The 11,476-nt window shown below is 41.3% G+C and overlaps 1 protein-coding gene across 1 annotated transcript; it reads right to left on the bottom strand.

The window, feature by feature from the left end:
• Positions 1-1,373: 1,373 nt before the first annotated feature.
• nab2 (NGFI-A binding protein 2 (EGR1 binding protein 2)) lies at positions 1,374-8,637 on the bottom strand. The gene is made up of 7 exons (XM_083939920.1): positions 8,449-8,637; positions 7,249-8,168; positions 6,921-7,054; positions 5,861-5,912; positions 5,592-5,706; positions 5,260-5,445; positions 1,374-2,253 (listed from the first exon to the last, which is right to left on the bottom strand). Exons 2-7 carry the CDS (start codon positions 8,155-8,157, stop codon positions 2,156-2,158), a joined length of 1,494 nt encoding a protein of 497 aa, XP_083796046.1. The 5' UTR covers positions 8,158-8,168; positions 8,449-8,637; the 3' UTR covers positions 1,374-2,155.
• Between the last annotated feature and the right edge of the window lie 2,839 nt (positions 8,638-11,476).

Below are 11,476 nucleotides of genomic sequence, written 5' to 3'. Positions count from 1 at the left end.
CTCCGATACAAGTCACTATAGTCAACAACGTCTGACATTTTGGAGAAAAACACATTTTTGAGTGGAGACTTCAATAAAGATTTCATGTTAATCTATTTAATAAATGTTGAGATATTTCAGTCTGAATCAAAGTGGTGGGTCGACCAATCAATAGACAATAGCAAAGTTTAACTTTGTTATCTTTAATATTCAGTTCTATGTGAACCTTTATGGTTTGGTTTTACACATACAGTTACTACCGTGACATTTGTGGTTCTGGATGTCTGATGTTTGGATTATGTGTCTTTATCTTATCTGCCTGAAAATGGAGCGAGGGTGTGTGTGTGTGTGCGTGTGTGTGTGTGTGTACGAGCGCTGATGAAATCGCTGGTACGGGTGAGTCATGCCGGCATCGAGGCTCAGTGCAGAGCGTCAGTGTAACAAACAAGACGACAGCAGAAGTGTTGCTGGCTGTGTGACGCAACTCCTGCAGCCTCTTCCACACATCAGAACTGCCAAGAATGCCAAAAAATGATTATTTGTGGAAATAATGCAACACGCTGTAGCTTTAAGCAATAAAATAACATTTATTGAGATTTAACAAAATAAATAATCTGTTTGGCAACATAATAAACTGAGACAGGCAGGTGTAACTGACGCACAGCAAGCTACCTCACTGACAAACTCTGTGATTAAGTATACGAAAACGCTTTTAGTCATTTTCAACACCAGCTTTGTCGTTGCATGAAGTCTAAAAACACTGAAACAATTTTAAGCTGGGTCAAATTGGCAGATGAAACTTGTAGGAGCTGCTGTTTCAGGAGTCAAGCACCATGAGAGCTCTTTCTGTAAACCTCTGCATGTATTTTTCTTTTCTTTTTTTAAAGCTTATAAAGTAAAGAAAGATTTGTCATCCTAATTTACTGAGTCTCAAAGGACAAAAGAGGGAGACCGACATTAGGTTCACCTAAGACTACAGAAATCATTAGAAAGACACACTGCCATATGTTTCTGCTACACCTACATAAAATCTACACTAATCACCACAGTTCCTGAAAGTGCTGTGGTAAATGTTTCCTAATTCTCCAAATCTTGCAATGTAATTTTGAATGCAGTCTCTTCACAGGCTGTACAATGGCATCTATTGGGAAACAGCATTAAAGTAAAGATGAGCAGCTGATGACAGCGAGCATCCTCCCTGCTGAAGGTCGCTGTAGCTGACCCTGAAACCTGATGTGTAGAGAGGCAACTGAAGAGTAAATTGGAAATCAAAGAGTGTCGGTGTTCTTAACTTCTTCTTAGAAATGGTGTTCTGAGTGTATTTTCCACATGAAGATAATGAAAAACTGAAGTATCATTTCTTACGAAACACCATATCAGCCGCTTGTGCAAAAATCTCATTACAGAAAGACGTGATGAGGAGGATGATGAAGACCTTATATCTCACAAACATCAGCATGCCTGTTCTGATCTCAGGGGCGATTAGACGATGCAGCAGAGGACAAAAGGCCTCTGAACCTGACAGCGGTTTGTGTGCGAAAGCTCTGGAAAATCTAGATCAACATGTGCCACACATTCTCTTTCTCTTTTTTTTTTAACTAATCTGTGTGTGTGGGCTTTATTCATCTTCATCTTTGAATCCTTAAGAACATCCATTTGTTTCCTGAGGGTGAGGAGCTGCTTTCATGCTGTTTTTAGATTGTGACTTGCTGAAAATGTAGATAAAAGTCTTCCTACGAAACCAAATTTCCTATACACAACTATGGCACTGAGACTATTTCCAATGTTGCAGTGCCCCCTGTGGTGTCGAGCCTGTTATATATGAAACAGTTGGCACTGTCAACACACGGCACTTCTCACAATAAACGGACTAATTTGACAAAATATTTTTTTCCTCACTATCAGCTCAAATCTGCAGGACACGTCGTCCATGTATTTTTAAAAAACAAGGTGTCTCCCCTACATACTTACTGAATAAAAAGTTCAAAACAGGACAACTTTGATCCACAATTTCATTGTTTAGAAGTCACTGCAGGTTTACGATATCAGCAGCTGGTAAATTCTGATATAATGTACTGTATTGAGTCCTCTGCTCATCAGATGTTAGTGTCAGTAGCAGCCTATATGACTCAATAGCGGGCCTGAGGACGAGTTCCTTGACAAAAGCTGAGCATTTTCATTTCCCCGGGTGATTAGAGTCGTCTTTGGTGATGCAAGGGCTGCTGCTCCTGCACGCTGTTATCGAGCTCCGCCTCTCCACTTTACTGTCATGGTCTGTGGAGAGAGGGAAGGTTTAGGATCAGACCTGATACCAGAATTGACTTTGGAGTCACTTAAAGGAACACTTCAGCCTCAAAATGATCATTTTATTATAAATCACTTGGTCTGTGTTATCTTGAATTCTTGAAGAAAATGTTTTTTGCCGCACGCCTTTGCGATAAGATAAGATAAAATAAGATAAGAAAAATATGAAAAATAGAAAAACTGAGAAAATTCTTTGTTGTTCGTTCACCTTGGAGGCAAGCTGGAATTTTCTTTTTTGTAACACAGGATGAGTAATTGATAATCAAATGATCCTTTTGATGGTGACGTATTGTTTTAAAGAACTAATATCTACTGTAAACCCACTGTGAGCTGTGTCAATGGATATTAAAGGGAAATAAATACAGTATGTCAAGCTTTAAGTGTTTTTGCATCAAGTCAAACACCTTTGATTTGATACTTTTGTTTAAGACTTTGTATGCGGATGAATTGTACAGAGACCAAACAGACAGTTCGGTACTGTAAGGGATAAAATATAACTTATCACAGAATCACTGTAATCAAGTTGCAACCAGTATTTTAGGACTTTAAATAATAGTTTCGGAAATTCAGCAAGAAACTCTCCCATGTGCAGTGAAACTGACCAACCCAAGCTGCTGAATAACAAAAACTCTCCAGTGGTAGAAGTTTAATGAGTTCTGGTTATAAAGCATTGATGCATTCAACAAATCACTTCAAGACATAAATAAACCAAACAAGGGAAAGTTTTTGTTTGTTTTGTTCATTGTGTGTTTGTATTGTAACTGTCTCTATTGAAGAGAAATTGTAAAAGCATTCAAACGTCAATGAATATTAATTTATTTATTTGCGCATTTAGAAACCCCTTGTGTGAGAGAATATAATAACCTAACTTAATAACACAAACATTTAATAGCACACATTCAGTTACATCTGTGGACAAATAAATTCTTGATTTAAACATTAAAATAATGCATGAGAAAGGATTTCCTGGCGATACGACGGAAGATGAGTTATGGCAGAAAACAGTGACGTTGAGAGGAAGTGAGAGAAAGTTCTGATTAATGAGAGAAAAGAGGGAGGAAACTTGGATGAGTGAGAGAGATACAAAAAACAAGACAAAGTGAGGGAGATCGACGTCAGAGATGAAACATATGTCTTTTTTTTTGTTATTTCCACAGTTCTTTTGGTAGAGGGAGAAGATGTACAAAAAGACTGTGCCATTTCCCTGCCCACAGGTTTTATTTTTGTACACTGTCGCTTGGTGAGTCAGTGCAACGCCCCTCCAATTACCTCCCACTCCTTCGCCCCCACGCCCCATCCATCCCGCCCTTCAGCCCACGCACCTAACACACTCTGACGTCAGTCGCTGCGGAGAGGGGGGGTCCGATTCTACCGCCCACAGAGTACTTCCTATCCCCCCTCTCTCCCTCCCTCCCTCCCTCCCGCCCCCTCATGTCTTTACTGGCTTCCTTCTCCTCGCTTCATCTCTTCGACTGGCTATCACAGCCCAGAGTGACTAACTTTCTTTTTTTTTCTCTTTCTCGTGAGAAGCTGTGATGCATCAGAAAAATGCTACAGTAGCAGGGTATTAAAGAAGTGCTATAACAGTGTAACACCCCCCTCCTCTCTACCCTCCTTCTCTCACTCTTTTCCTCTCCATATATCGCTCTACGCCTCCTTCTGTTTCCCCTTCTAACTTCTATCCTCTCTAATTTACAGTCTGGTGGAGTTCAGCTGTGCGTGGTGGGAGGCGTCACCTCAGAGAGATGTGACTCACTACAGTTCAAGCTGTAAAGCCATAAAATTATTCATTGTTAGCAAAGGTTAGGGAGTCTGTCCTTTTCAATTCAACCCCAACATGAATTTATTCTCTTTTAATCTCCCTCCTCAAACTCCAACTTTAAGAAATAGTTTAATATTTTAGGAAATAAACTTAATTGCTTTCTTGCTGAGAGGTTGATGAGAAGTTTGATACCACTCTCATGTCTGTACGTTAATATGAAGCGCCAGCAGTTAGCTTAGTTTAGCATAAAGATTATACATCTTTTACCTATTTAAATTACTGTACATAAATCTCAACAAAAACAAACAAAACAATGTATCAACTGCTTTCAGCCAAGAATTAGCTTCATAGGAATTAGCATTTTTGTTTTTGCAAACATTTAACAAACAAAGTATAGCATGTTAGTTAATTTATAACTAATAACATGTGAGTTTCAGAGGATCTGATAGTTGGATTTACAAGCAGTTTCAGTGTTTCCAATCTTGGTGCTATGCTAAGCTAACTGACTGCTGGCTGTAGCCGTATATATGGAGCGCTGCTGGGTTGACATATTTTTTTAGGCTGACCTGGAAGTTAGCAAAGCCCTGATTCTTGTGACAAAGGCCAATGGGATTTTTCTATTGGATTTTGGATTACTGCAGAAAATAAGCTCAGTGACAAAAGTTTATGATACTGACCCTTCTTATTCAGGGAGATAATCCTTACATATAAACACCACCTTTATGATTTTTGAAGCGAAAAATGCGATTTGCCAGAAGTAAAAAGCTAACGTTACGCTATAAACCAACTACGACATGGTCACATGACTATGTCACCTCCACTAGTCCAACTGATTTTGCGTGTTTTGTATTTTTTTCTGATGTATTTTATTTTCATAGAACAAATCTTTAAAATATCTGAGGCTTAACCACACACCGTATTTAAGGCGTCAAACAAAAAAAAAACATTAACATTGAAACAAGGGAATGGAAGTAAAAAAATGCTAACTCATTTCAGGGTTTTAGGATTCCTGTAGCACTCTTTTCACAGTTCAAATATAAAAGTATTTATCTTCTCATCTAACACTCTGAAAGCTGGAAAGTGTAGGCTATTTCCCAAAATGTCAAACTATTCTTTTACCTGAACAAAGTTGGACAAACAATGCAATAATAGACTTTTATTCTATGTCCATTATTAAGTACATGATACTGTTAAGTCATTATTGGAAAAGTCACCTGTAGCGTGAGTTCGTTCTGACCCTAGGCTGATCTTGCCAGCCCGATCATGTGACACCATCCGAGCCAATCGCAACCCCTCATCCATTAGTGTTTGCTGTATGAGATGGCGACTCCAGTTGGCAGGGTTGGACGTGTCGGTGTGGGGACGGGGGGATGGAGACTGGTTGCACTGTGAGCCGATGTCTAACAGGACAGACAGATTTATGTGTAAATGCTGTCTTGAACAGGCAGGAAGATTGTCTGTAGGGTGAAGATTAACTGACTACCAGTTCACAGCTCAGATAAAAAACCAACTACTTTATTTTATGACATAGATCAGAAGTCTTTACCGTGTGAAACACTGTCGAGGCTTTCTGCAGATAAGCTGTCATCATCTGCCCTCTGGGTCAAGCTCTCTGATCCCTCCACTGCGAGAAGTGATGACACACTCTCAGGCACAATTACCTAAAAAACATCACTGTCAATTTAGTGCTAATGATCCACTTCAAATTACCGTCAAGTGACCTGGACGTTGGCTACGTTTAGACACAAGGCCATGTGTTAGAATCACACATTCACCTGTAAGGAGTCACACAGCAGCGCTGCTCTAAACACTCACCTCGTGTCTCGCTCTCTTCTGGGACAGTACGCTATTCTCCTCTGCATTTGTCCTGCAGGAGGAAAACAGCCGAGACAACTGAACATGAACGTCCGTTCTTGACCTTGATAATAAGTAATTTGACAAAGAAAATATTGAATCAAGGGCCACTTCAGAGCTGAGAGCTTTCAACGGCAACGTCTGCCTCAGCAGATGGAGGTTGAAGACTCAAACAAAAAGATGCACCTCGATATAAGATTTTCTTTTGTCACATCAGTCCGATGTTTTTGCACATCGGCTCGATGAAGAGACAAGAAACAACTTTTGTTTAACTTGCAAAATGACCCTGAATGTCATTTCAACTATGCATTTATCAGATTTGTAAAACATATTTTTTGGATGTCCGTTGTAAATATTTGAATGCCATGTAGTAATGAGCACAAAAGGAACTTTTGTCTTAGCATTTGTGTATTTGGTCTTCATCATTTGACTCAGGAATATATTCAAAAAATATCTAATTATAGATTCTGTTAAACAAGAACATTTGAGACTCTTAAAATCTAATATATTATAATAATTTTATGAGTGCTTTGTTGTGACTTTTTATAATTAATTCATTATGATGGAAAGGGATGAAAAACTTCTGGAATTTACTTCCATAAAGCTGCTTTTGTGCAGGTTATTAAACAGATGGGATTCGTGTATTCCTGTGTGGCTCCAAAGTGAGCTCATTAAACCAACACTACAAAGGTCGGAGTTTAAATCCCGCTGCGATCTGAACCAGGGTCATTTAGAAAATGAATCCACCTGTGGGAAGATGACTCAGTAGGTTATCAGCTACAATACGATTGTGTTCATTTATTTCACATGTGGTCTATTATAACAAGGAGCTACTCCACCTCTAATGTATTTGAATAATTGCTGTGTTGCTGTGGAGAGTCCTGACTTAAAACTATGTTCCTGATTCTCTAATACATTTTTGTTTTCAACACAGAGGAGCAATCGAGACGCAGCAGGTGTGTGTGCTGGTCACTGATTGCTGGTGAACAGATCACTCTTCACTATAAGGCAGTGCCCCTACCTTGCATGCTTTAGTGTGGAGGTGTAGGCACATTTTCTCGCCACCTGCCGTGCCAAAGAAAAGAGCTCCACCCGTCTGAGCAAAAGGGCATTGTCACGCATACAGAACTGGGCTGCAGCTTCATTGATGATCAACTGAGGAAGAAAAGCACTGAGTGAAAGAGGGACGGACGCTGTGAACATATGCAGACAGTACAGAAATCACATAGTTTTAAATGTATATAGTTATGCCTGATCACAGGAGTACAGACTGAACTTTAACAACAGATTATCGTATGAAACCTGATACATTCAAACACATCTTGGTTCTTGTCTTTGGTGCTTTTTACCTCATGATGTGTGAGCTGCTTCCCCTCTCTCCTCTTTGAGTCAAAGCGTCCATAAATGAGGCTGTACTTCCGGATCTCTTCTTCTTTGTTCACATCCTCTGACCCCATTTTGAAGATGTGTCCCACAGTCTTTGCCATCTTCTTGTTCATCCTAAGCAGAGTCTTCACCTCTGCAAGATCTGACCTGGGCATGGTCCTGAGGAGCCTGTCCACGCTCTCCACCACCGCCCTCGCCGTCTCCCCGTCCAGCTGTCCTCCGGGCCAGGCTGAGAGGGCCGATGGGGCAAAAGAAGCGGAGGGGCTAGGAGATGTGGAGGGACCTGGAGGACCCGTCGACAGCAGAGGTGGGCTGGGCGGCTCCTCCTCTATTCCAGATGCAGACGCCAAAGTGCAGTTCCCATCAGACTCTGGGCTGAGCCAGTGGGGGTCCATGGGGGACAGCTTCTCCCTGTAGTGTGTGTCCGGTGGCTGTGGCGAGGCCTGGGAGCAAGGGCTTCTTGGACTCCCACTGTGCATTGGAGTAAGACACGCTCGATCATCCCTTTCACATGGTGACCCCGGCTGCCCGTTGCTCAAAGACTTCCTGGGCCCGCCTGCTGATCCACCAGTGCCCGTCCCATCCACTTTGAACAGCGGGATGCCCCCAAGGACATTCGAGACGGGCTGGCTGAAAAGGGCAGGATTCGCCGCCCAATCTCGGAGGGCCTTCTGGAGCCTACGCACATGCAGCGGCTTGGTGGCCATGCCAACTAGTGCCATGATCTCCAGAAACTCCTCCTCTGCTGCCTCGCAGAGCTGCTGCACGTCGTCCCCACCCTGCTGGATGAAGGTTTCATAATAGGCTAACAGGTTGGCCCTCTGCAGCACCCGATAAAGCTGCAACTCCCCAAGTGTGCGTGGCAGAGACATGGCACACAGCTCTGGAAAGTTTAGGCACGAGAAAAGAAAGACATGAACCTGCAGGTGGAGAAATCCTTTACAAGTCATTTATTTAGATAAATATTTTGCCATCTGTGCTGTATAGCTCATGCAAACTCTTATATCCAGATGAAGCATTAATAAAAACAGATAAAAGGGAATACAGGAAGTTTATGCATGCTGTGGAGCAGTTCCCTCCATATGCAAACTATGTTCACCTTTTCAAACATAGTTTTCGTTCAAGCCCTCATATGACTGATGGTCCACATAAACCTCTCTTACCTTCTTCAGGCCAGGTAGACGGAAGTGCAGGAGGGGACCGGTGTTATCACGGAAAGGTGTCTCTCCAAACACCGAGGTCGGAACTCCCGGAGTGAAACTGATAAAAGAAAAAAAGTAATTTCGGTGGATCAATGACGCAAAGTCACGTCACATTTAGATGACACGAAAGTAGAAACGCTTGGATTATTGGCTGAGATAAAAGCATCGACTAGAGGTAAGTGGCCTCTTCCTGAGCCAGATGTTCGCAGAAAACACACATCGCAGTTGTTATCCTGCTCGTGTCTTACCCTGTTACCTATCGCCGAAAGCTTCCCCGGCTCAGAGTGGTGTAGTAAATCCCCTTTGCGTATCGTAGCTCGTCTGAAATCACTGGCAGAAATCCTCCTCCGGCGCAGCGTATTGGTTGCTGGCTGCCCTGTCTGTGTGGGCTGGAGAATGACGGGGGCGGACTGCAGCACGCCATCTGACCGAAAAAGAGCCTTCCTCTCCCGGTAGAGAGGCGGCTTTCAAATTGGAGATGTGGGTGGTGGTGGTGGGGGCTTGAAATTAACCCTGTGCGTCTTCAAGATATGTCTTTTATGCAGAAGCTATGGGGGTTCCCAGAGTTTCGCCATGTGAAAGAGACCTAAACAATCAGTCAGCACCACCAACACTGTCTTACTGTTGGACAGAGAACAATGAACAGATGTGACTGATGTGGGTTTTTACAGAGCAGGGGTTTATTCTTAGGAGACGTAGCCTATTGTATATCTTTGCAATTTTAAAGGACCAATTCACCTAAAAAAAAGTTTCAAATCACCAATTTATTTGTATTGACCTACTGCACTGTTAATTTCATATTGTTATTATTATTATTATTATTGTATTTATGCTACATTATTCAAGATTCAAGAAGCTTTATTTATCCCGAGGGAAATTATTGTGCAACAGTTTCAATACAAAGGTGGGAACGGATCAGAGTGACAATAAGCATAAACATAAATCAAATCAAAATAAAGCTAACATAAAATTAATCAAACGGACAGTGGTCAGTGAAACGGACATTGTGGTTTAAGCGTAGGTATATACAATATACAACATACGCACCGTGCAGTTTAGCAGCAGATTGAAATAAGATAAGTACAAACTAAATAAGTGATAACAGTGTTAAAAGTGTAGCAGCATTTCTGACTGAACTAAGTGACAGTACAACTAAATAAAGTGATGTAGTGATGATATAAAGTGATATAAAGTGACAAAGTGACATTTGCTCAGGACACAGTGTCTCCACTGTCCCTTACCTGACCTGTAGATGAATTATAAAGTTTGATGGCCATCGGAAGAAAAGACTTCCTCCGGCGTTCAGTGTTACACCGGGGGAGAATGAGTCTGTGACTGAAGGTGCTTCTGCTGGAGGTCAGCAGCTGGTGGAGAGGGTGAGAGTTGATGTCCAGGATGCTGTGCAGTTTAGACAGCATCCTCCTCTCAGACACCACCACCAAAGAGTCCAGTTGGACCCCCAGGACGGAGCCAGCCTTCCTGATGATCTTACTGATCCTCTTGGCGTCTGCTGCCCTCAGTCTGCTGCCCCAGCACACAACAGCAAAGAAGATGGCACTGGCTACCACCGACTGGTAGAACATCCTCAGCATGGTGGATTATATTCTCTTGGGTGTACAATCCAGGGCTCATTGCTCTTTTGTTTTTTAAATACAATCGTGCTGTTTGCCTAACACACACACACACACACACACACACACACACACACACACACACACACACACACACACACACACACACACACACACACACACACACACACACACACACACACAGGATTTAATTAGCAGGATAAAGTCAGGCTGAACTGGAAGTCAAGTACATGAACTGGATCATTGTCGTAATAATAATAATAATAATAATAATAATAATAATAGAATATTTGCCCTGAAAGAAGATCCATTGGGTTGAGCAAGTGGAGAGAAACTAAATCTGGTGTAATGTTTGATCTACATGTTTGTATTTGTTTGTATCACTGTATAGTTTCAGAACAGTTGGTGTCGACATGGAGAGGATTTGCTGAGGCAGGTATAGCATGATAAATGGTTTTGATAAATGGATGCATTTTTCCAAATATTTGGGCAGTAGGGAGGGTTTGATGTTTGCTACTTCCTTTAGATAATCTCTCTCTCTACTATTTGGTCCTCCCCTTTCACATTGAGACTCTATCGTCCTTCTTCCTGCTCCATTTATTAACACTCATGTAAACTAAATGGGTTCGTTCAGACCTTAACATTAAGTCTTTTACTCTTATATGTCAACAAGATTCAACCAGACATTTTCACCTGCTTTACCCAATGTTTAGATCCGTTGTGGTATTTATGAAAATTAGCATATACGTAATTAGATTATGCACTATTTGCCCATGTTAACTAACAATTTCAAAAAAAAATTGAAGATAAAATGATAAAATAGATAAAATTAATAAATAGGTGAATGCATAGGGTATATTTGTTTTTTACGTTCCCCTATTTGGATTCTTCAGGGTCTTTTTCTTACTCAGGAAATATTGAGGATACAAAATCAGTTGAGTTCGCTTCTGTTGCGCTTTGTTCAACGTTGACCCGTTTTGGCTTAAAATGACTGGACAAAAGTCATCACAGCCTATTATTTATCGGCTATACCAACATAACTGCAACAATTGTGCACTTTGTGGGAAAAGCTTGAAGTCTTGAGTTAGTACATACCATAAAGTTTATCGTGAGGAAAGTCAGATTTTGCGTTTACGGTGTGTAAAAGTTAAATCCAAGATGGTTGCCATTCTCTCAGCTTTTTGAGCCAAGTACTTCAGAAAAACAATTTAAGTGTAATTTCCTACTAAATCCTGTATGCACATTCATTTGTTGGTACATTTGAGATCATCAGTTATCAAGAAAAATTAATTTATGTCAAAGTCAAGGTGAAAATTTGCCAAAAACGAAACAATGCTTTCAATACATTCAAAGTTCTGCCTGGTGGTGGCGCTACAGCAAACATCATAGAGTTGCCC

This window comes from Echiichthys vipera (assembly GCF_963691815.1).
Source record: "Echiichthys vipera genome assembly, chromosome: X".
In the NCBI taxonomy this organism is placed as follows: Eukaryota; Metazoa; Chordata; class Actinopteri; order Perciformes; family Trachinidae; genus Echiichthys; species Echiichthys vipera.
The sequence above is the reverse complement of the archived record's forward strand: the minus strand, read 5'-3'. Positions and strand labels throughout refer to the sequence as shown.

Coding starts and splice junctions, on each gene's coding strand:
- nab2 (XM_083939920.1), bottom strand. CDS start 8,157: ATGTCTCTGCCACGCACACTTGGGGAGTTGCAGCTTTATCGGGTGCTG. Junction 5,707..5,860: donor AGAAGAGAGCGAGACACGAG/GTGAGTGTTTAG, acceptor GATGTTTTTTAG/GTAATTGTGCCTGAGAGTGT. Junction 5,446..5,591: donor CCTCGACAGTGTTTCACACG/GTAAAGACTTCT, acceptor CTGTCCTGTTAG/ACATCGGCTCACAGTGCAAC.